Here is a 27304-nt window from a genome sequence, read left to right as displayed (position 1 = left end):
TCCTGGACGTTTTGCTCTTCTGGGCCACCAACTTGGTGAAACCCGAGCGCAGTTCCTCTGAGGAGATGATCAACAACTTCCACAAGGTCAACAGCCCAACCAGCCTCATCTGGCCTAGCAGCCCTGAAGCCTGACCGACATTGCCCACCCTCTGCCCCACTACACCCACGGGGGACACCCCCAGCCTCCCTCCCATGCAGGGGTCCCCCCACCCATGTCTAGAGGGGCCCCATCCACCCATCATTCCAGAGGCTGCCTGTTGCGGGAAGCTTGGATGGCACCAGGCTGGAACCTGTGCGAGCGTCCTCCATGGTGGCTCTTGCAGGGGCCACCGTGGCTCACTTCCATGTGGGGGCCGCCTCTGCCAGGGGAGCTGTGGCTGGTGCAGTGAATGGCAGGGCCCGCCAGGTGGACAAGACCCTCACGAACCTTGCCGCTGCTGGCAACGGTATGACCCTGTTTGGAGGGAACCACTCTGGGAATGTTTCTTTCTTTGTCTGGTATTGCTAAATGTGCCCAGTCCAATGTCTTTCCAGCAACTGAAAATTGTTTGTCACATGGATAATTATATGTTGTGTGTTCTAGAGTCGGCAAACCAGACCATCTCTATATCTGCACAGACAATTGAACAACAAAAAAAATATTGTATACCCACAAGCATTGTAAAATTAAACATATTAGAAACTTGAGCTTTCTCTTTTCTTTCTTTTCCATTTAACCAGACTGGGCCATAGCAATGAGTGCCGGGTACAGCTAGTCTTATATAAAAGTACACCCATGAATTGGGTGGTAGAATTGATTATTGTAAAAATTCCATGAAAAATCATTGCCTCACATTTTCCTCTCTTCTAAGCTGCTGTAGGGCCAGGACAATCTTCTAACAAGGATAATGTGTGTTCCTGCCACTCCCTAACAAGGTTTCAATTAAGCATACGAGGTTTACTTATTTATCTATTCTCCCTCTTGTGCTTTCAACTTAACCACTGAACACACAAATCAATCAACCCAAAGGGATAGGCAGAGCATTCTAGCCAACTCCTACAATACTCACGTCATCGTCAAAGTAATCCCCAAACTAAAAATCCTAGATTTTTATTCCCTGCACACACATCATTTCCCTTTTCACAGTACACTTAGAGAGATTGTTCGTTCATGTCTTTTCACCACAAGAAGACATCTTTTAGACTATATTTATATTTATTTATTTGTATTCTGCCTTTATTGTTTTTACAAATAACTCAAGGTGGCAAACATAGCTATACTCCTTCTTCCTCCTTTTTTCCATCTGACAATAAGCCTGTGGGTTGGGCTGAGATAGACTGACTCAAATCACCCAGCTGGCTTTCATGGCTAGTGCAGGACTACAACTCACAATCTCTTGCTTTCCAGCCTGTTGCTTTAACTACAAGATCAAACTGCCTTCAAGTATCTCACTCTACAGTAAAACTCTAACAGTAATTAAAGTTATATTATTAAGTTATGTTAAAGTTAGATTATTAAATTTATATTCTGTCAAAAGTTATATTAAGGTTATTATAATTCAATTATTAAATATAAAATCAGTATCTTATCCTAAGAGTAGGATCATGAGGTATTCTCCTTCCTTCAATATCCCAGCTTCCTAACCTACATCTTCCCAAACTCAACAGTGCAGAATCTCAGTAACTTCCATTACTTCCCCAATATTTCCTATACTAGGTAGCTCTGCCAGTGATTGCAGCAATGGCCACTTGGTCTCAGAGTTCTTGCCTAGTGTAAAATGCTTCAGCTACTACCATTTTTCTCTTGTGCCTCACTGAAAGAGTCAACTAATGCTACTCTTGCTTAATGCCCACAATTATAGTTCCTTGACTTCTACAATCTCTTTAGATGACAGCATATCAACCATGTCCCACCCTTTCTGATTATGCTGCTTTCGTGTATTGAGGCACTACAAAATGGCCACTGGAGATAATTCAGGTCTGTCTCCTACTCCTACATCTATGTTTTAGACCTTCAGTTTTTTCCCTTATCTTTTTCCACTACTTTTTGCACACCTACCACATCATTCTCTTCTTTCTGCTATACTATTCACTCATATGTTGCTTCTTTGTGCCCCTATAAAGTTACAATTTCTTCCAAGATAACTTCTCACATCATTGTTCTCCACTGCCATTAATCTCAGTAAAAATGTTAAATTAAAAATAAATTATGGCACTATCAGCTGGGCATCATCTTTTAAAATAATAGCAGCAGCAAGGAAATGGCAATCACCTCAGCATTCATAAAACTGCTTTTTGTGTCTGCTCTTTTTTTTTTAGATCAAAGCAGATTAACCACATTATTTAAAGCAACCTTCCACTAAGGAATAGGGCATTCAAACTCATTATTCCCAAAGTCCCCAAAGTAATAAATGTTAATTTTATCCAATTCCTTCAATTGTTCATAAAAAGGGAATTGTGTCTTTAGAGCCCCAATTGATTTTTGTTAAACTTTTGATAAAAGCTGAAATAGTATCAAGAACAAAGAGTTGAACTGAAAATACTAAAGCTGACCAAACATTTGAGCACTGTTCTTCAGTTAGAAATACTTGCTTTTAAGATCTACAGATACTTTAGAAATTCTTCATCAGTGAAGCTGATGCAAAATATAGTGAAACCTCAGTGTGACAAAAGTCCATTTGCAGACTTCAAATACAGGAAACCAAAATTCTGTCTGGATATCTCCTTGATACCCAGTTAATTGTATATGAAATAATCTGGATGAGTTAAACTTAAGTTAATTTTCATCGTTCACAATGATTTGCAACATCTATATAATGACATCATTATGCAAATGACACAAATAATCATTTATGTCAATTATTATCATTTGTTTAATGTCATCATTACACAAATGATGTAAATCTTCAAGAATGATGCAATTTTGATTTAATGGATATTTATGAGAAACTGACACCCTTTGCACTGAATGGTCCATTAACTTAAAAGTTCACTATAATAATATTAGCAGAAGCTCAAATTATGCAAGAAATAGATTTAGTAGTTATTTTTTAAATTAATGTGATTCCATAACACAAGATTTATCTGTGTGTGCACACATATATGAATCTTGCAATATTAAGTGCAAGTATTGGAACAAAATAAGCCAAAAACCCAATGTTTGTCAATATTTCAGTAGAGTCAAATAACAACTTTCAGGTTGAGCTGCAAAAGGAATTGAATTTGATATTTCAGTTTCTAACTGAAAATAAATAAATGTTAAGACGGAAACTATGGAAAGCTATAGCCATTTTCCCAACAAGCAATTATAATTTACAAGAAAAATCTTGACCAATGCCCTCATCAGGGAAACTGATTTAACAGTGTAACATTCATTTGAAATAATGTAAACCTCTTAAAATATAAATTAACCTCCAAGTTATTGTCATTGTAATCACATTTACCTTATGCCAAACACACTGAAAAGTTTTAGATCATTTATCCAGATCTTCTTCATTTGCATTATACGGTAGGAGATAAATTCATATTTACTAACTTAGAAAGCTTCTTAGAAATCCTTTTTCATGTTAATATAAACAAAGAAACCCATATATAATTTAAAATCCTACTCCTTAAACATGGAAACTCACTGATACTGGGCATTGTTTGATTTTCTCCTGTTTCTAGATTAGCCAGACTTGGTATCAGAGTCAAATATTTGTGTATAAGAAATTGAATTGTTGGGTTTATCTGTGAGACATAACATATCATTCAAAGTATCAACAAAGTATTATACTCTGCATTTCTACAGCAACTCTTTTAACATTCTATAATTTTTTATGGCTCAGAATTTCAAGAGTCAAATTTAGTATAAGCATTTCTGTTGTCAAATTTTAGCTAAAAGAGGGTATTTTGGCATGTTCCAAAACAGAGATTTTACCAGAACAAACATGCTGTAATCATATATGATAAATGAATAGATTGTGTTATTGTGATTGCCCTCCAAAAAATCTCCATGCTCTTTAAAATAAACCTCATTGAGCCAAAAACCATTTCAGAATGTCTGGCATCATATCAAAATTGGTCTGGGAATTCCTACAATAATGGCTGTTGCATTCTCTCTATTGTGAGTTAAAGCAATTATATTATGTAAGAAACTAGTATTAGCAGACTCTTAATGGCTATAGGTGAATCCAGAAGAAACCCAGGGGCCAAAGTAACTGTTAAAAATATTCCATATTAATCAAGGAAGTAGATTTCTTCAGGAACACATGATAGGTTTCTTGTAGCACTTGGAAACATATTCTACTTTTTAAAATAACAATGATCTGGAAAACCATCAGAACTGAGAGATTTCCTCAGTTTCAAGGAATTAATTGTAATTACAATATTTTGATAGGCAAGATAGTCTTGTGACTTATGCTGTTCAAAAGGACCTACCTCATCATCTGTTACTAAGATTTTAAAACCAAACAATTGGAACTATGTTTTTTTTAACAATTGTCTACTAGATCTACAATTGGTAATCTACTATCCTGACTGCATTATGAAAATAGGTTATAGAATCATTTTGTTTCACATTTTCGTATCTAAGATGTTAGCATGTTAGCCTATTCTTCATCTTTTTCAAAGCATGATTGCCTGGTACGATGTAACAACACCATGGTTTTTTTAAAAAAGTTGGAAGCATGAAACATACTGATTTTGTATTTAGTATAAACCAAACACTTGATAGTTAATAAAATGCATAAAGGGTTAATAGTTGTTTACCTTTTCAAAGATAAAGTTCCAAAAGAATAATGCTGGCTTAAATGAGCAATTCTGCCTAATTGAAAGCATTTTTTATGTTTTCCTTGTCATCTCCAGAATCTTTTTCATGGTTTCTATATTCTAAGAATTCTTTCTTTGTTATAGCAATAGCAATAGCAGTTAGACTTGTATATCGCTTCATAGGGCTTTCAGCCCTCTCTAAGCGGTTTACAGAGTCAGCATATTGCCCCCACAGTCTGGGTCCTCATTTCACCCACCTCGGAAGGATGGAAGGCTGAGTCAACCTTGAGCCGGTGAGATTTGAACCGCCGAACTGCAGCTAACAGTCAGCTGAAGTGGCCTGCAATACTGCACTCTAACCACTGCGCCACCTCGGCTCTTATCTTTCTATCCCATCCAGCAGTTCAATGTAATTTACCACTTCTTCTGACTAGAGAAACATATATTTTAGAGTTGTACAGCTGTAGTTAAAGAAATGCTTCCTACCTAATGACTATAAGTGGTACAGGGTTTCATGCAAGTATATAAGTATATGCATCTAAGGCAGGAGTGAACAAGCTATAGTTTTCTGGACATATGCAGCAAATGGGAGTCAATAGCTAAGTTCACCATAGATCCTTCTCTCTAGCCATACTTTGATTACAGGAAGCCTCTCCATCAATAATTGGTGTACTGGGATTGAAGTTATTTCATATGCCGGAAAGAATATTCCCTTTCCTCACAGCAAAATAATTGTTGCATTTCTGTTAATAGTCACAACAGAAATCTAATTAGTTTAACCTCCTTCTTTGGAAGAAAAGGAAAGCCACATGGAATTGGAGATTGATTTATATTTCGTATGAGGATTCAGGGGCAGAATTGTGACGATGTGTGTGTATGTGCAAGCGATGAAATGTCTGAGAAATACCGGGAACATGGAGGATAGAGCATAAAAGTCTAAGATAAGGAGGAAATATAAGAAACAGATACACAGGTACTCCATCATAATCACAGAAGGGATAAAGTAATTTGGAGAAATGCTTTGGCAGACTTTAAAGATTCTGATGTATTATCTATCAATATAATTGATTACAGAAATCCAGGTACTTTTGTTTCCTGAGTTTCCTGGGCTGGATAATAGCTATATCTGCTAGAAATATCTTGATTATATACATGATATACATGTATGGATGCACTTATGTATGCACACTCTTATGTCACTTCCAAGGACTTAATTGCTGTGACCCAAAAGGATGCATGATATTTTATAAGATTTAATTTAAATAGTACTAAGGATCATTTAAAATAACTATAATGATCAGATCTTGCTACAGTATGTAGGGAGTCTTTTCCAAAATCCCAAAGTGAAAAATCCTTGACTTGAATATAGATTCAATATGAAAAACTGAGAATTACCTGAATTGTTTCCAAAGGCATTGGGAAAAATTGTATGCACAGATAAAATTATTTTATGAGTAAAAACATCAACACTGAGACTGTTTGCTAGGAAAATATATGCACAAACTCAAGCAGGTAATTGTGTTCTAGAATCTTGCATATGCATGAATAAAATGAATAATAGCATGTGCAGGCTACTGCTAGTGCGTGAAATTACCTGTTTTGCAAGTGTAAAGTCTTGTTCTGGCATGCACATTTACCTGTTTGCTATGTTTATATTTTGCAGGTTTGACTCAGTTGTCTGTTTGAAAATTGTGGGCCTAAGGTTATAAACAAAATATTCCAAGTTCCCCTGAAAAAAATTGAATTGGAATACTAACTGCAATAGATTTTCCTCCCACTACATAGGAGAATGTTTACCTCGTAGGATATTTGCCAAGTATCTTTATTCTGTGCCATTTTCAATTTCAAAACAATAGCAGGGCATTAATCTTGATAAAGCATTTGTAGAAATTGAGAAATGCTTTGGTTGATAGAAAAACGTTGTTGTTGTTATTGTGGTGGTGGTTTAATGGATTTGCATGTAGTGCTTTCTAAAAAAAATATATAAATTATTCTCCTATTTCAGCTTGTCTAGAGACGAGACAAAGGACTGGGCTTTGTTTCATAGCATAAGTGAATGAGTATGGATAATTCTATGGTGAAAGCAGAAGCAAAGTGCAGGCTATGAAATATGTTGGTTTCCAAATGCTCTGAATTTAGAACATAAATTATAATCCCCAATTCAGCTATGCATCAACCCCACAATTTATCGGTGACATGTATGTATGGTGCTGATAGCACTTGTGCAGCTAAATTCTATTCTCCTCACAACACAGTTGAGAGGTGGCGTCTTCAAAGCAGGGGCGGGCGGGGGAGAATTAATTTCTATTTCTCTTCTATTCTCCTAGAAGAGGAATATTATATGACAGACACAAAAGCTGTAAAATAAAGGGTGATTGGTAACTGGTAACAATGGCTGTCCTAGATTTTCAGATCAGATTTTTAGATAAACACTTGATCCATTCTAGCCTTCTAGCAACAAGAACTCATTTTAATATTTTAGTCACAGGTGGAGCTAAGCAAATATCCAACTGACGTAATGCTAATTTGTAACTTTACTACTTCATTTATATCAAATTGTTCAAAATTAATGAATAAAACATGATATTATTATTATTCCCAACAACAGAATTGTATCACAGCAGCCAGTTGTTTTGCCGGATTTGGCATTGATTACTAGTCGGGCCCCACCTAGGGGCCTAGGACGTCATAATGTATTTTCGTAATATGCGTGCAGATCCAAGCAGTGCGGCTTTTTCCATTTGACTGATGGTGATTTTGTCAATTTTTAACTGTTTTAAATGTAATTCCAGTGCTTTTGGAATAGCACTCAGTGTGCCAATTACCACTGGAATTACCACTGCTGGTTTGTGCCATAATCGTTGAATTTCGATTTTTAAGTCCTGGTATTTCACGATGTTTTCATATTCCTTCTTGTCGACCCTGTTATCACCTGGTATTGAAATGTCTATGATTGTAACCTTATTTTTCTCAACCAGTGTGATGTCTGGTGTATTATGCGCCAGTATTTTGTCCTTTTGTATGCGAAAATCCCACAAGATCTTAACCATCTGATTTTCGGTGACTTTTTCAGGCTTATGTTCCCACCAGTTTGTTGCTGTTTTAATATTATAATTTTTGCACAAATTCCAATGGATCATTTGTGCTACTGAATTGTGCCACAATTTATAATCTGTCTGCATGATTTTTTTACAGCAGCTGAGTATGTGATCAACAGTTTCATCAGCTTCTTTGCAAAGTCTGCATTTGGCATCATCAGAGGATTTTTCAATTTTGGCTTTAATGGCATTTGTGCAGATAGCTTGTTCTTGCACAGCCAGGATTAGTGACTCTATTTCTTTCTTTAATGTACCTCCTGTTAACCATAACCAAGTTTGTTCACTGTCCACTTTATCTTTTATCCTTTCCAGAAATTGGCCATGCAGTGCTTTGTTCTGCCAACTCTCCATTCTTGATTTTATCACATCTTTTCTGTATTCTTGTTTCGTCTGTTGGGCCTTCAATAGATTTTTGTTCTTTACTTCAATTAATAGATGTTCTTGACTTTCTTTTAAATAATCAGCCAGTGCATGTTTTTTTCTTCAACTATTTGCTTCACTTGTAATAATCCTCTGCCATCTGATTTTCGGGGCAGGTACAGTCTATCAGTATCACCACGTGGATGTAAACTGTAATGCATTGTCATTAGTTTCCTGGTTTTTCGGTCCAAAATGTCCAAATCAGCTTGTGTCCAGTTAACTATACCAGCTGTTTTTAAGATCTGGTTCATTTGGGCTGCCAATCTTTTGTGCACACTTGTAAGTGCCTTTTACCAGAAGCCATGTAACTCATCTGGTCCAGGTGCACTCCAGTTCTTCTTCTATTATTATTATTACTATCATCATCATCATCATCATCATCATCATCATCATCATCATTATTCACACAGTCAGACAGATGTTCAGACTGGGTTTGGCATTTTTGTCAACCTATTGAGTCTTTATCAAGGACCTGAGATAGGCAAATCTGGATTTTTGACAGTGTTACAGATATCATCGCATGATGGAAGCAGTTCCAAGTAAAGCTGCCTTCTGTAATTAACTGATGGCAAATTTGTCAATGTCTATGGTGTTCAAGTGGTGCCCCAGGTGTTTTGGGACTGCACCCAAGGCACCTATTACTATTAGTACTACCCTTGCTTGCCTTTGCCATAGTCCTTCTATTTCTATTTGTAGGTCTTTGTATTTTGTTATCTTCTCCAGTTCTTTCTCTTCTAATCTGCTCTCTCGAGGCACTCCCACATCCACTATCCAGACTTTTTTGTCTGTCTCATTGACAACTGTTAAGTCTGGGGTGTTATGTGGCAGGTGCCTAGCTGTCTGTATTCTGAAGTGCCAGAGTAATTTAACTTCTATGATTTTCATTTTATGGTCTTGCTTATAGGCAAATGATATTTCTTGCAGATCTTCCAATGTACCATTGCTGCTATTTTGTCATGCTGCTACTTATAGTCAGTTTGTGCAACCTTCTTGCAGAAGCTTACCAGGTATTAGACTGTTTCTTCAGCTTCTTTGCATAGGCAGCACTTACTGTCTGTTGCTGTTTTCTCAATTCTGGTTTTGTATACATTTGTCCTTAAGGCTTGGTCTTTTGCAACCAGAATTAATCCCTCGGTCTCTTTCTTTAACTTTCCTGCTCTTAGCCATTGCCAGGTCTTCTTATTATCTGCTTCCCTTCCATTTTTTTAATGCACTGTCTATGTAGTGCTTTGTCTTTCAATGCCTCCATTATGTTCTTTATTTGATCTTTCTTGCAGGCTAGTTTGGTCTCTCCACACACAATTGGCAAGCCTTCCTTGCATACTAACTTCAGTGCATCTTAGTATTTAGTATTTAGTATTTTATTGTCACTTATAGGCCGCCCTTTTCCCTGAGGGGACTCAGGGCGGCTTACAACTCATGGGAAGGGGGTGCAAGACAGAACGTAAAATAATATGTGAGTACAAATAATAATAGCAATAAAACACAACTTTCATTCAACATTCGGGTGGGGTGTATGAAGATCTTATCCCCAGGCCTGACGGGATAGCCAGATCTTAAGGGCTGTGCGGAAGCTCTGGACTGTGGTGAGGGTGCGAATCTCTACGGGGAGATCGTTCCAAAGGGTCGGAGCTGCTACCGAGAAGGCTCTTCTTCATTGTTCTTCAGATATTCTTCCAAAGCCCTTCCAAACTTCCAGTGAGGACTACCTTGACATGATTGTGGGGCTTGTGTGTCCTGAGAAAAATGAGAACCTATGTTACAGGTTCAACCATACTGGACAGGACTCATCAGAGGAGTCAGACAAAAAGTGTCTCTCCCATAAAAAATATGGTGAGATGCAAATTTTAGAAAGCCATACCGGCTCAGATGTCCAGGTGGCTTACAAGATCCAGTTTTAAAAAATTGTCACTCCCTTGCAAAAAGAACCAAACAAACAATCAAAAAGTTATTTGATATGGTCCATCCACTTTGGAATCCCTAGACCCATTGATCATAAGAAGTCTTCGGGCCTTGTGAAAGAGTATCAAAGTGGGAGTCAATCTTATCTTCATGGGGATGATGTTCCATAGGGAGGGAGCCACCACAGAGAAATCTCTTCTTCTTGGTCCCACTAGATGGACTTTCTTAGGGTAGGGAACACATAATAGTCCATACCTCCTCGTCCTGATGGGTCATGTAAATGTCACTGGGAAGAGACAGTCTTTCATGTCAAGAAATACATGAACAGAACTGATTTTTGCTCTTCGAGTTATTGAGAAAGGTAATTGTACTGTTGTATTGATGACAAAAAATCCACATGCAAGTGTCATTTTAATTCCCCCCAAACAGGTAGGACATGAACTAAAGTTAATTTAGCTCAAAAATAATTTATGTATAGGCTAGGACATAAAATGCCATTTTTATTTTCAACATTTTCTTGGTTCCTAGAAATGATAGTGAGATCTATTTATTGAATATTGCAAGAGGCAGTTGATATTTATGTGTATTGGTTATGAAAATATTATTTTAAACCAATGTTGCATTACACTGAAGACATTGTTTCTTGATTTTTTAGCTTTAGAAATCTAATCAAAATATAAAAAGCTAGATATGAGAACATCTCTGGACAGTGATTTCTGTAAGCAAAAGAAATATTTTACCTTTGCAGTGGTTCAAAAATACATAATTCTGAGATTTGTATGGTCAACAAATATAAATATTATAAAATACAGAGTTACCTACTAGAAAAGTATAAATAAATGTATAGGACAGCACTCCCACTAAAGCAAAGCAATTTTTCATAGCATCATCAGTGAACATCAGGTTGGGAAATATAATGAGGGAAAGGCAGAGACAAAGAAAAAGGAACTTTCTGAACTTTGGAAAATAAGAGTTTCAAATGTGGTTGAGCTTGTCACCCACCTTAATTTTATTGAGTTAAAGTTTTGGAAGAGTCTTGTTCTGTGCTGTAGGCAGAACAAGGATGGGAAAGGATTAATGGAGCTAAACTGACTACAAATGCTCTTTAATAATCAGTGGCAAAGTTGCAAGGCACATCTTCTGCTGAGGAAATTACAGGTAAATGACCCTAGAAAGCCTGGGTATGACTGGGGGAGATGACTCATCCTTAATTACTCCTTCACCTCCAGTCAAAGCTTAACTAGTACTATGAATGAACTGCAAGAAAACTTCTGAAATATAAGAAACTTTTTGAAAAATATCTCAAAAGAGACAAAACTAGAGAGTAGCACTTGAAATCCTTTGGATTGCTGGATAACTTCCTAAAGCTCTCATAATATATGCTATCCATTGGTGTTCTCATGGTAACTTATGTGCCCTCTGTTTTTCTCTACATGAACTTTCACAAAACATTCTACTACTACTGAAAACTATCAGTGACTATATATAACCACAACTCTGCTATATATAATAGCAGAGTTGGAAGTGACCTTGGAGATCTTCTAGTCCAACCTCCTACCTAGACAGGAAACCCTACACCACTTCAGACAAATGGTTATCCAACATCTTCTTAAAAACTACTACTGTTGGACCATTCACAACTTCTGGAGGCTTCTGGAGGCAACCCGTTCCTCTGATTAATTGTTCCAACTGTCAGGAAATTTATCCTCTGTTCTATGTTGATTCTCTCCTTCATTAGCTTCCACCCATTGCTTCTTGTTCTACCCACACGTGCTTTGAAGAACAGTTTGACTCCCTCTTCTTTGTGGCAGCCCCTGGGATATTGGAACAATGCTATCATGTCTCCCCTAGTCCTTCTTTTCATTAAACTAGACATACCCAGTTCCTGCAACTGTTCTTCATATGTTTTAATCCCCAGTTCCCTAATCATCTTTGTTGCTCTTCTCTGCACTCTTTCTGGAGTCTCCACATCTTTTTTACATAGTGGCGACCAAAACTGAATGCAGTATTCCAAGTATGGCCTCACCAAGGTATTATAAAGTGGTATTAACACTTCACATGATCTTGATTCTATCCCTCTGTTTATGCAGCCTAGTACCATGTTGGCTTTTTTGGTAGCTGCTGCACACTGCTGGCTCATATTTAAATGGTTGTCCACTAGGATTTCAAGATCCCTCTCACATCCCTATTGAACAAGATACCACATATATTGTACCTGTGCATTTTGTTTTTCTTGCCTAGTGTGTATTATATAACTCACATTAAGAAGCTAAGAAGCAATACTGAATTTAAGCTAAAAATGAATAACACATGGTCATACAGTATAAATCACCAAATGGAATTGAATGCAGTAGAGAAGGCATCATACTTTAAATATATATTTTCTATTTATAGGAATCACTAGTACTAAAATAATGCCGGATCAGCATTTGGGATTTTATCAGATCAAAAGGCTAAAGGAATTGAGTATCAACCAAAATAACGGCAAGCAAAAGAAGAATTAATAAAGATATATATTAGCCAAACCCTTCCAGTAAATCTAGGGTGGCATAGAATGGCATAGTGGTCAACTCATTAAAAGAGGTCAGTCTATACACCAATACCACAGAAAAGAATTTCAATAGATTGTTCAAACTATCTTTAATATCTTTAATTTTACATGCTAACAAAATAATGTTTAGAATCATCCAACACAGTTACAACCCTATATGGAAAGAACAATTTCTTTATTAATTTATTCAATTTCTATAGCTGCCCATCTTAGTCAATGACTCTGGGCAGCTTAGAATTCAAAAACATAAATAAACAAAGAAGCAAGGTACTTGACTAATTAGCAATACAGTCCGGAATTCGGGCCCTTAACACTTCCGTACACCAAGCATAGGAACATACCCAAGTTTTTAGGACCTTGCAAAAGGCTAACAGGGTTGAGATCATTCTGAATGGAGAATGTTCCATAAAACAGGGGCTACTGTGGGGAAAAATGTTGTCTTCTGGTTCCTGCCAGTCAACACTTTTTGGCTGATGGATTTGCAGTATGCCCATTCTGGTCGATCTGGTTGTATGCATGCCAGATGTACAAATTGGTTGTACCCTGGATAATTGAGAGATCTAAAGAATGCCAAAAAGAATTTAATAGGAGTTTCATTTTCTATAGCAGGGCTGTCAAACTCCTGGCCCACGGGCTAGATGCATCATATGCTGGCCATGCCCCTGCCTAATTTAGCAAAGGGGGGGGGAATCCCAATACATCATGTGATGCTCTCATGACAATGTGAGTTTGACACCCCTGGTCTATATAAAGACCCTTGTCAACCTTGTGAAGCTATGGAATTGTCCTTAGAGAAAAAAAAATCTCATTATACTTCTATGAAACTTGGATCTCAGAAACTCGGATCCCCCACAGTCCAGGTTGCACATGGAGAAACATTGGCTCCAGGTTGGCAAAGAGTGAAATATGACTGAGTCGTTTCTTCTTATTTATTCAGCCCATATGCTTCCACTATATTGAGAGAGAGGGGATTGTAAGAAGATCACTATAATTTTAAAACTGGAGGGAAGAAACTTTAATAACCTGCACTATGCTGATGAGCCTAAAGTGAGAGCTGAAAATCCAGATAATCTGCAAGCTCCAGTAATGAAAGTCAAGGAGCACAATAAAAAAAATGTGGCTAAGATTAATATAAGATATTCCCTTTGCACGGTTTGGATACATCACAGTTCAGATGAAAACTTCAAGCAGCACTTTTATCATATCATGCACATTCTCAACAATAGGCTACTGCCCTGGGCTGCAAGGTTAACTCCATTCCTCTAGCTATTGTGAGATGACTTAGTCATGAAAACAAAACTTTGGGCTCAGCTCTTATAGTTCTTAAAGTGGAATACAGACTTTGTCTATCTCTAAAAATTTTGACAGTCTTTAGGGGTAATCTGTTGCCTCAGTGTGATGGCTCCATTGGTAAACTCCAGGGTAAATGCCAAAGTCTAATCTAAGAAATGTTACTATTGTGCTCCAAAGCTTAGCTCCAGACAGTGATCAAACTGAGGTAACTACCAGGACAATTCAACCATCAATAGATCCATAGAGACAAACCACATTTACACACAATACAAAGGAGACAATAAAAACAAACAGCAAACCTAGGAAGGAAATTTAATGCCTAGAATACATTCAAGTTCAACACCAGGCAAACAATCAGGCAGAAAACAATACTTTAATCAAGAAATCACCAAAAGGGAAACCACATCCACATCAAAATTAGCAAGGAAAGCTGCTATATAAATAGGCAGCAAACCACACATTCATATGCACTGATGATATTATATGGTTGAGTAATGAACATCTACAAGCAAAAAACCAAGCTCAGCATCCCAAGAACTCCACTATTATTATAAATTAAAGGTAGTGTGAATATGATTTAAAATGTATCAATAATGTTAGCATTATCTATACTTTTTTCATGTTTGAAAAAGCAAAATCAGAAACAGTTTCAGTCTTGATTTAAAATGAAAACCCTTTTGTGGCTTGGCTTATTCACAAAACATATTAGAGGCTGTTTAGTTTATAGATATTATATCTGTACTTATTTCCGTTCCATATGATCAAGAGTGAACAGCTTAATTTCTTGGAGGCAGTTAGGGGAAAAGGTTTGAGTCAGAAGTTTTATTAAAAGGCCAATTGATATAATATGCAGTGATTCTGATAAACTGATTGGGTTTATTAAATCCCTGTGAAGGCCTGCCACACACAATTGGAAAGGATCAGAGTATCATCCCATTCAAGAGATATCAATCCAAACAACTGATTAGGGAAATTAGTGAACATGCTTGCATTAAAGGTACATTTTAATATCTATTGTCAAAACTTATTGATATAAAACCTATTTTATGATCTGGAAATTATCATAAAAATGCAGATTTAAATCCAATGATGAAATTGGGATTTTTACACACATAGAAACATTAATTATTGTAAACTACTTATAATCATATATTTCAGATGGGAATCATATAAATTGAAATGTTAAATGAAAAAAAAAAAACCAAAACTTTACGAAGAATAGAATAATTATTTCAGCACTGGTTACCCTATATTAGAGCTGTACAAAATTTTAAATAAAAAATAAGCAAGCAAATTCTTGTTATGTTTGACTGACATTTTTATTTATATATTTATATATTGTATTTGTTTTAATATTGGAGGATTATTTGTTTTTTATTGTTGTATACTAGAGTCATGTTTGAGTTGGGTGGCCTTATAAATATAGTTAGTAAGTAAATAATAAAGTGACTCATATAATACTAATGCCATCGCAAACTTAAACAAAGTTAGAAATTGGTTAGAAATTTCAACTTTTTCTATTTTTATAGCTCCAAATTTTCAGTATGGACTAAACCAAGATCTGATTGTTGTGACATCTGACTAAGAATCTATATTTTAACATTAGCCAATGTTGATATGATAGTAGGCCTCCCCTAATGTTCACATGGAAAATATTGAAAATTAGAGTCCATCTGGTAATCCACATAGTTTGTGTTCTATTTGCTGGAGCTTGAAACTAAACTTTTAAGGGATCTTATGAACATAATCAAAAGTAGGGTCCAGAGAATCACAGAATAACAGAGTTGGAAGGGACTTTGGAAGTTTGCCAGTCCAACCTCCTGCTCAAGCAGGAGACCCTATGCCATTCCAGATAAATGTCTAATCTCTTCTTGAAAACCTCCAGTGACAGTGGCCCCTCTGGTTCCATCTACCTTTTGGATGACACTGTTGTCTGCTACCTTTGTCAGTAACCCAGTTGCCCAACTCCTTTTTTTCTATTGTTCCATCAACAGCCTCCAGCACCCAAAATCAAAGCTGAAGCAAAAGATGAACACAAGCATAATTACAAGGTCAAATGTATCTGATGGCAATCAATGCTTCAGCAATGTTACAGTAACAAAATCCTTGTGGCCAACAATGGTCATACTTTCACTGAGAATTAAGCAAAAGTAGACAGGTAGCCCAAGCTTGACCAATCAAATTAATCCTCCCTATTATGTCACATTCTGATGATTGAATCGTGATCATCCCTGATAATAAATAACATCCATTCTAATTCAACTTCCATTCTATCTATATATGTATAACTGTAACATCCTCAAAAAATTAACATCATGCATCAAGTTAACAAGATTTAGGAGAGAATCCATTACCCAGTTATTTTTTGTGGTAATTTTCTCCTATTCACCCAATGTTCAGCCCTTGTAAGTTACTTCATACTAGTTTGCAAAGTCTGTGCAAAGCAAACTTTGTCTTAGTGTACTTTGAGGATTCTCAAAATACACTTGCAGTAGTTCAATTTCAAAGCAGCACTAGTTCAAAAAGCTCCAATTCCAACCTTAATCTTTACAATTTTGCACAAGGAAGATTTATTCTTCACCAGTCCTTCCTATCTCTTCTTTTCCTTTCACAGTCTAGAAGTAGAGGATGTCTTGAAAGCCTAGTGTTATAGTGTTATTCCAGCAGCATGATATATATTATAGCTAAAATGACCTCTACATTCTCAAGGTTTGCTAAACCTTAAATTCAAGCTACCTGTTTCATCCAAAGTATCTGAAACAATAACTTTCTTTATTTTGCAGCAAACATTACATTTAATGAGTATAGTGCACATCTAATGATACACTGAATCAGTATGAAGCCTCAAATAATGATTTCTGTTGGCACTATAAAAGGAATGTAATTTTTCTTGTTGAAATACCATTTTTCAGTTACTGCATGACTGATGTGGTAATTATCCCCTACACCTGGGATTTAAATCCAATCCTACAAGCCCATTTTCTGTTTGCAAGCTGTCAGACTGATGCATAGGCTTTGTTCTTATCTGGCAGTAGGCGAAGAATCGGTAATTCAGAAACAACAAAGTCACTGATGGGTCATCATGTAATCTGCACTGAAAATTGCAATCTGTAATGAGATTGGAAACACAGATGAGGTGACTAAAATTGATTACCTACCATAGTTGAAATTTTCAATTTTATTGCACAAATATGATCAAAGTAGTCCATAAGTTTGGGAGATTAGTTGCAAAAGAATAAAGATTACTTTAAAATTAGTTAAAAAGAAATGATATTAAAATGTAAATTTATTTTGGTTTATAGCAGGATAATTTATCTTCAAAGCGATTAAATTTTTCACATTTTTTAAAAAACACCTCTCATTTACCATATGCAAAACTATGTGTCTATATTGTATATTCACTGTTACAAGGAGACTGAAAGAACAGAAGAAAAAAGGGAAAGAACTACTGAAATCACTAAGCATTTTTTTCTTAATAGATGATTTCCATTACATTGTAAACATTTGTCTTTGCTAAAGCCATCTATAATTCTAGATGCTAGGCAACTGTAGCCATGTCAAGAAACAATATTCTGAATTTTCTGTAACAATATTTTGCAAAATATGAAAATATTAGTCTCTGTGTGTCTCCCGCTCCCTCCCTCTCCCCTTCTCTCTCTCCTTTCTCTTTCTCCCTTCTATCCCACCCCCCCCTGGAAGTAATAAATTTTCAGTAGTAACTGAATGTGGTACAGGGAAACAGGGAAAAAAATCTGATACACTAATGCAGATTAATAAATACACATAGATTGAAGCTTACTATTCCTTTTTTAAAAAAAACATTTTTTATTTTTAAACAAACACAAATGGACAGAACAAAAAATAAAAAACATAAAAGCATCTTCCATTACAAATTATAGAAAGTGTGTCAGTTGGTTAAAAAATTTCTGGGCATCCCTTCCATAGTCATCACTTGCAATTCATATCAAATCATGTATTTTTAAATTGTGTATGTATGTATGTATGTATGTATGTATGTATGTATGTATGTATGTATGTATGTATGTATGTATGTATGTATTACTATTACTATTATTGTAGCTCAACCTTCATTTCACTATGATTGTTTTTATATCCTTTTATATGAAATATTCTAAATCTAAAGTAAAATTATATAATGATATTCCATTAGATCTTCCTAAAACATCCAATAACATTACATCTTTATAACATATTCTAAATAATTATAAATTATTGATTATTGATTATATTTAATAAGAAAGTTTTAAACTTCCTCTCATAGTCTCCATTTGTAGTTTATATAATATTTCATATTGTCAAACATTATATATATATATATATATATATATATATATATATATATATATATATATATATATATATATATATATATATATATATATATATATATATATATTTGTTGTATTTGTGCTGATAAATAAATAAAGGGCGACTAGTATAGATCTATTTCAAGCTATTTAGCTCTCATCAGCTAGCCATACCCTTACTGGGAATATATAATGTGTATGTATGTGTGTGTGTGTGTGTATGTATGTATGTATGTATGTATGTATGTATGTATATATATGCATTATTATTAATCATTTGTTTGACTATAACTATTATCACTTCATTTTATACATAATACTCTAAATTTAATTAAGTATTAACTTAATTTTTAATATACACTTTCATTACATCAACCTGTATCTTTCCAGTAATAGTGCAGTCTTATGTCTTTTGCCATTTGTAGCATTAGTGTCCTGATTATTTTCTTGATAAGCCTTGCATGTTGTTCATTTCATTTCTCATAAAAACTCAAAATCCTCCATCTGTTCCTTCCATCAGCTTGTTTTTGGTTATCACTGGTGCTTTTGTCAAGATTTATCTCCTTACCTCCATCAATTTTTCTCTCTTTTCTTCTTCTATATTTTAGAATCTGGGGTAGAGTTCCAGTCCATCTATCTCCCCTTTCCATATTCCGCTCTTGCCATTTCCAACCATGCTCAGTTTGTTGTCAGTATCCACAATTTTCTTATCTCTTTGAAGATTACTATTCCTTTTGACTTACATTTTCCATCACCCATATTTAAATAAGCTAGGCCAATAATATACACTGTTCTAATAACATATTTCAATGGTAACACCAATAAATAGTTTTGGTCTGAATGGGAAAAAATGAATCAGTTCAACTGGTGAGGGCTTGTTTGATGTTGCACCTGAAAGTATCCTAATATAATTGAAGAGCAAATCTTACACTAATCCATAATAAAAGTGAAGGTAGGAGTGCTCTATAACTCATAAGAAAATATTCAATTATAAATGAAGGAATGGCAATGCACTTATGTAATATCACAGGAAAAGTGCATTTGGTTGTAACATGTAGAAAAACTAGATGATGATACTCAAGGAAAACTCCTCAGTGATGATGCCAGCATTGGCCAGGGAACTTGTCATTTCATAAGGGTACATATATGGAATATGAGGAAAACAAGATGAGGAAAATGTGATTTTGTCAAAATAGAAATGGTGAATTTGCAATTAATATTTTAGGCATAGAAAATTGAATGACAAGTGAGTCATTTTAGAACAAATGACTATAAAATATACTATTCAGGAAATGAGAATTCTAAAACAAAGGGCACAGCTAATGATGCTCAATGAAAATGTTGCTAAATAAGTGTTCAATTTCAACCAATAAAGAATTATATCAGATCTAAATATCAGATATTTAGTGAATATCAATGTCATAGAAATATTACATCACTATAGATGGAACACCCTAAACAATTCTGTGCTACATGCAAGCAATGTTAAATATAACATAAAGGATGGGAGTAGTTCTTATAACGGATGACTAGAAGATTGAAGAAATCTTGAATTGTTGAAATTTTTGGACTGAGTTTTGAAAACAGAATTCTTCATTTCCAACACTCCTTTCAGAATCATAAACATATATTTCACTTGACTGGATGGAAACATCATAATCATTTAGACTGTAAAATAAATAACAGATATTGGGGAAAAAACTTCAATCCAATTAACTAGAATATGTCTAGCTACACATTTTGAAAAGGTTTACAAATTATGAGTAAAAATTAAAGAGAGTAGTTGCCAGTAGAGAGAACTTACAGTCAGAATATAAGATCAATGTAAGAACACATCCAATACACTTAACTTATGCAAAAGAGAACCTGTAGAACTAGGAGAAAATAGGAGTCATCATAAAAATCAAAATGGAAAAATATCTCAATATTTTAGAGGAAAAGATCCAAGGGACTTGCAGAACATACTTTCATGATAGCCAAAGAACGATGAAAGCCTTGGCAACAAAAAGGATATACTGTATAACTAAAGACAGACCTCCAATAGGAAGCAAAAAAGATCCAGGAATGATGTCTCAATCAAGAACATAATCAAATGAAAGAAGATAGCAAGGGAAAAAAAACATGAAATCTTTTTCTAAGAAGATCAGTGATGTGACATGAAAATATACAGGTAAGATACAAATACACAATACTAATACAAAGATATTAAAAGAAGATTGAAAGTCTATACTGAAAACTTGTATGTATTTGATTATAGATCAACAGAAGTATCAAAGAATATTCAGCAGTTAACTCTACTAGAAGGTGGTGTATTAAGGGCAATATATCTAACTGTAAAACCTATAGTTCCAGTTATTTATTACATTTATTTTTTAAATGTGTAAAACTGCAGAATAAGGGTCAGTTAAAAGGGACACAGTGGCTCAGTGGCTAGGACACTGAGCTTGTTAATTAGAAGGTTAGTAATTCAGCAGTTCGAATCCCTAGTGCTACATAACAGAATGAGCTCCTGTTACTTGTCCCAGCTTCTGCCAACCTAGCAGTTCGAAAGCATGTAAAAAATGCAAGTTCCCCCTAGAGTCAGGAACGACTAGCATGCATGTGTGGGGGAAACGTTACCTTTAAAGTGCTAACATGTTTAAGTCAACAAATTTGGAATGAGTCTATGTGGTTTAAGGGCTAGAATACAGGTTATCCTCATGTACCACAATTGGACCACACAACTCTGTTTCTAAGTGGCACAGTCATTAATCATTCTATCATATGACCACGCCAACATGTGATGTCAGTTCTGACTGTAGTCATTAAGCAAATCACAGTTGCCATTAAGCATGATGTCATATGACCATGATTTGGGGGAGGGGTGTTCAATATTTTTAAAAAATATTTTTAGAAAGAAGGTAATATAAAGTTTTAAAAGGAAGAAAAGAAAAGAAATTCAAGAAAACAAGAAATGAAAAGAACTCTTCTTTAAGAAAGCAGCTTCCCCCTCTCCATGGCAAATAAAAACAGTTTTGTAATCTTTTCACCTTTCTTAATTAACAAATATAAAAGGTGTCATCCCATAACCGACTACTGAATAATAGGAAAATCAAATGAGTAACATTTTCTCCTTATCCAATTATCAGCAAAAAGTCCAAACAAAGCTCGAAAATATTAAACATTAATTAACATTTATAAAACCCAAATTTCCATGACTCAGCTGTGAACAAAACCCTATTTAAAAGGCATAAAAGTCCCAATATCCTAACGTAAACAAATAAAACCAAAAGTTTAACATGAGAAAAAGAGACAATTTATCCTTTAAAATAAATAAGACAAACTCCAATACACAACATTTCTTCCATTCCATGTGGCAACTATTCCAGAGAGAACCACTCTAAGCAGCAACATATCCCATTAAATAAACATTTCATTTCTCAACTATTTACAAATATAAAATAATCCCAGTATCCTAATATAAACAAAAGATTAGAGTTTGGCATAACAAAAAGAGTTGTCCTTAAGTTTTAATACATTATAAGCAAGTCTAATATACTTCATTTTTTTCAGTCACAATATCAGTAAATAAAAAAACCAGAATAATAACAAGCTCCATTTAACCCTTGTCAAATAAGCAGATTTTATATTTCTTTTTACATGACCACAACTTTTAACTTCCTGCTGGCTTCCCCACTGACTTTGTTTGTCAGACGTTGCTTGTAAAGACTGCAAATGTTGACCAAATGATTGTGGAACAATATATTGTCATAAATGTGAGATTTCTGCAGTAGATTTCTGCTATATTCTAAAAAAAACCCAATCTCTTGGTGGCTTACAAATATACTTCAGTAATAAAATACAAAGAACCCCCTAAATATAAAAAAGAGGTGAACGCCATAAGCATATGTAAAGAATAACAAAGCAGAAAGGGATGGTGTTAGTCCTTTGAGGTAGCCCAGACCAAGAGCACAGGGAGGAATACTAGTTCTAACTTTGTAGTAAGGTTACACTAACAGTATCTCATTAGATTGAAAGTATTTCTCCATTATTTTCCTTTTACTCTCTGGAAAAATGGGCAGGCTTCCTTCTGAAGCATTTCCCACACCCTTGCTCCTTTTATGGGCTGAGATGTATTTTACACCCTAGTTGCCAGTGTGCACCTGTCCCTCTGATCTTCCAAGGACATTCCTATGTCTCAGTACAGATAGCTGGATTCAAAATAGAAGACCAAAACATCTATTTTGTTAACTGAAAGGAAGATAGATAAGCATTGTTTTGAATATATATCATATATAGAAATGAAACATCTGGGTTATTGTTAAATATTGATAAAACAAAGTCAGTGTCAATCTGTATGCTTAATTAACTTCAACTCGATGGCAAGGAAGTTAAAGCTGTAGATGTTTTTATTATCTCAGTAGATAAATATATGTAGATACTGTGCTAAAGAAGTAAAGAGGAGATTAATCCTAGGGAAGAAAATAATGACAAACATGGACAGGGTAATGAAGGATAAGGATATTTCAACAATGAAGGTCAAATAGTTAATGCCATTGTGTTTTTTGTGGTAATAAACAGCTGTTAAAACTCGGCACTGACAAAAAGTAAAAGAAAGGGGATAGAATTCCTCAAAGTATGGATCAGCAGATGGTTATTAAGAGTTCCATGAAAGATAAGGAGAATCTATTAACAAATCCTGAAGCAAATAAAGACAGACTATTCTCTTGAGATGATATTTATGAAGCAGAAACTTTCATTCTTCAAGCATGCAATACAAACAAATTATGAAGGTAAAAAGTGATTATGCTCGCCAATGGTGTGGAAATAGAAAAAGGGAAAGTCAATGGATCTTATAGATGAATAAGATCAAGAAGTTATAGGACTGTCCTTGGAAAAATATCTGGATGCTATTTTTTTTCATCTATAGAGTTACCAGGAGTTGAACTCTTCCCTCAATTGTATCTAACTCTGGGTCAAATCCACTTTAGTCTCCATATTTTTAAGGCAGAATATTAAACAACTAGATGAATTGAGTCTTTTAATGAATAACAGACTAAGAAGATCAGTCGTGATATGGTATCTCCTTGTCAGGTAAGGGAGGAAGAGGACAAAAAAGGGAAGGAAGAGGAGAAGGAATTTGTATGTTCTTATGTTTCTAATGTACATATTTTAATATGGCTCTTTCCCAACTATACATAGTTTTGAGTATTTTCTGATACTCAGAAACACAGACACAGACACAGATACACACACACACTCATTTGATATCTCATTGTTTTATACAGTTTTGTCAATTCACCCTTTTAAAATGTGAGCTTTCCAAATAAGATTATTCAACTTAATGATTCTTAACTCAGCTTCTTATAGAAACAATCCCAGATTTTCCAGATTTCTCAAACTAAAAGATTTTTGTCTGATTACCGTATTTTTCAGAGTATAAGATGTACCTTTTTTCAGCCTCTTAAAAAAGAGGCTGAAAATCTGGGTGCGTCTTATGCAATGAATACAGCATTTTTTGCCTCCCGAAACCCTGCCCCTTCACCAAAATGGTGGTGCATAGCTTGTAGAAAGCTTTTAGAGAGCTAGGGGCTGGGAGGGCAGAAATGAGCAAAAAACAGCCCGTTTTCTGCTCAATTTTAACCCCTCCCAGCCCCCAGGAGCACTCTATGAGCTTCCTAAAGGCTATCCATGGCCCCCCCTTTTTTTTTACAAAAAATGGGCTCGTTTTCGTGAAAAATGGGCCATTTGTTGCTCATTTTTGCGCCCCCCCCCCACCTGCACAGTAGCACTCTGTAAGCACCCTAAAGGCTATTCATGTCTTTTTAGGAGAGGGGAAATGGGCCCATTTTCACAAAAAATGGGCCGTTTTCACAAAAAATGGGCCGTGCAGAATGCAAAAACTTTTTTTTTCTATTTGCCTCTTCAAAACCTTGGTGCGTCTTATACTCCTGTATGTCTTATACTCCGAAAAATACAGTATTTTTTATTAGAGACAGGCAGGAATACATTAATAATTTCCATTCTATAATGTCATTCATGGCAGAGTGGAGATTTACATATGTAAACATTATGTCAAGTAAATTGATAGTGAAAGTACAATTCTACTTTTGTTCTTTGTATGCATATGCATAATCTTATAAAAGATTATTTTTAATAATAACATTCTAGTTTGCTCTTCAAAGGATATTGCTTTTGGTCAATCAGTACAGTGCCCTATGTGTATGTATGTGTATATCTATGTATGTATATGTGCGTGTTTGTGTGTGTGTGTGTGTGTGTGTGTGTGTGCACGTGTGTGTGTATCACGCTTTGCTTGCACAGGCACAAGGCCGAAGACACCAGCCTGAAGATGACGAGTGGAACCTCGTACACACATACACACACACACACACACACACAAACACACACACACACGCTATATAAAATATTATAATATGGAAAATATTAATAAATATCAAATAAATTTACAATCCAAAAAACACGAACTAATATTATCAGAATTCACCTTTACCCAACTTACTTTTTCAAGTCAAATCTTTGTCCTGATTTCAAATGGCAGCATGGGATAATTAATGAAGAATATCAGAAAATATTGAAATAATAAACTGAACTATAAATTACTCCTTATATTCAAGTATTCAAATCTTATTTAGTAAAATAATTCATCCAAGAAGCAGACTAAGATTCTTCTGTAAACTCTTTTTAAAAATATTATTACAATAAAAAGGTTAGCTGAGGTTATATTTTGAATATATCATGCCATTTAATCCTATTTTCATCCTGTTTGTGTTCTATTTCTAAAGAATTGTCAGAATCAGTATAATCTTATCCAATTTCTATGGACTGAGAGCTAGTGTACCAAATTTCAAGCTTCAATAAAATGTAACATTGTAAAAATTGTGCATAATTTATTTATAGTCATATGTCTTTCCATTACCAAGAACCACCTGTAAGATCTTCTTAACCAACCATGAATTGTTACAGCAGTCCTATCATTGGAAATAAGACAACCAACAATGTATAAAGATAAAGGTTCCCCTAGCACATATGTGCTAGTCATTCCTGAATCTACGGGAGGGTGCTCATCTCCGTTTCAAAGCCAAAGAGCCAATGCTTTCTGAAGAGGTCTCTGTGGTCATGTGGCCAGCATGACTAAACGCCGAAGGTGCATGGAACACTGTTACCATCTCACCAAAGGTGGTCCCTATTTTTCTACTTGCATTTTTTATGTGCTTTCAAACTGCTAGGTTGGCAGAAGCTGGGATAAGTAATGGGAGCTCAGTTCATTATGTGGCGCGAGGGATTCGAACTGCCAAGCTGCCTATTCTTCTGATCGACAAGCTCATTGTCTTAGCCACTGAGCCATGGCATCCCTTTGAGCCATGGCATGTCTTATTTATATGATGTATAAATGACAGTAAATACCCAGATGCCGCAATATCAGAGCAATAGTGTCACAGAAGCCACAATTAACTGAAGGCAACAGATTTGACTTTGCTGTGTGATTTAAAAAGAAACCTGGAGGAGGAAAAAAAATACAGCCAAGCTACAGGTACTTATGAGCATCTTCTTGAAAAATAGTTGAGCCAGCAACCTTCATGGTTATTTATAGTCCCAATCTACCCTTGCTTTACATAACCCATTGGAGCTATTCCATAATGAAAGGGTGGCTTACTGATGAGTAAGACAATGAAGACATACTTAATGAAAACCAATGGGTACTACTTCAGATATGTTAAAATGAGTTCTGATTAAAGAGATTAAAGGCTCAGTGCTGCAGGCATTTGCATAAGATATATGTCAGCAGCAGGGGGGGATTATTACGACACTTCAGTTTTAAAATATATCCTGGTAGGTACGCACTTCTGAAGGTCAGAGCCGAAATAAAGAAGCAGGCAAGGAGCATTAAAAAGAGTAAGGGAGAGCAAACTCTAATTACAAATTAGACCCAATGGAAGATGATTAAGGCTAAAATCTTGCACATAGAAATAATTCCTTTTAATACCTGATATATACAACCTCCTTGAAATTTCTCTCAGTTTAACCCAGTTTAAATCCGTTTACAGTTTCTTAAATGTTTTTCCCCCTTGCAAAAGGGTTTTTGTTTTTGTTTTAATTTATTTTCAGGATGTTTGCGAATATATATTTAGCTTTCTCTTTCGCTTCAGTTTTTATATATTTTCTTTGATAATGGCAGTGATAGAGCATGTCATAGGCAGCATTGAAGTTTTATGATACATGCTTTTTTCTTCACAATCCTCCCTGCTTAAAAGTTTCCCTTATGAGGGCTTTCATCAGAACTTTATTGAAATGGGGGAGAACCAGAGAGAGTTTAAATCTAAGCAACCAACAACATCACCACATTTACATATCTTGATCATAAAATATCTTCAAAATTGTTTTTTTTTCCTTTGAAAGAGATTAAAGAAGCTAAACTGCTTTGCTAAAAGTGCAGAAACACAAGTCTTTTTCGAAGAAAAAACCTCCATGATATTATTTTTTCTTCTTCCTCCTCCCCCTCCTCCTCCCCCTCCTCCTCCCCCTCCTCCTCTTCCTCCTCCTCCTCCTCCTCCTCCTTCTTCTTCCTCTTCTTCCTCTTCCTTCTCCTCCTTCCTAAAAGCAACTTCCCCTCCAAATAAATAAATCATAGCTCAGACAAATTCTTATAATCATGACTTCTAGGGTTCGCCCAAAAGGCCTTTTCTGATCACACTTGCAATGTGCCTTTCATTACAATGCTCATACTTCTATATGGTCTGCATATTTATGAATATAATTAACAATGGAGAGAAGCAACTTTAAAAAACTTGTTAATATTTCTTTTGGATCCTGGCTGATATATGACATATTCATCTTCCAATTGTTATAGTGTGCTTAATTTAAATCTACAGGATTATTATCCTGAGTTTCAATGTGAAGACATTTATTTATTAATTCATTCAATTTATATCTTGCCTTCTACTCAATCATATGTAAGGTAGCTAAGAAAAATTAAAATAC

General features: G+C 35.2%; 1 protein-coding gene across 1 annotated transcript; it reads right to left on the bottom strand.

Annotated features, from left to right (window-relative positions):
* Positions 1-7408: 7408 nt before the first annotated feature.
* On the bottom strand, positions 7409-8179 carry LOC148049713 (uncharacterized). Its single transcript, XM_087704520.1, has one exon. The coding sequence runs from the start codon at positions 8177-8179 to the stop codon at positions 7409-7411; it is 771 nt and encodes a 256-aa protein (XP_087560646.1).
* Between the last annotated feature and the right edge of the window lie 19125 nt (positions 8180-27304).

Source organism: Thamnophis sirtalis, unplaced genomic scaffold, assembly GCF_051295495.1.
Source record: "Thamnophis sirtalis isolate CommonGarterSnake01/CBP01778 unplaced genomic scaffold, rThaSir2_p1.2 scaffold_1, whole genome shotgun sequence".
Lineage (NCBI taxonomy): Eukaryota > Metazoa > Chordata > Lepidosauria > Squamata > Natricidae > Thamnophis > Thamnophis sirtalis.
This window is presented reverse-complemented; position numbering and strand designations above follow the sequence as displayed.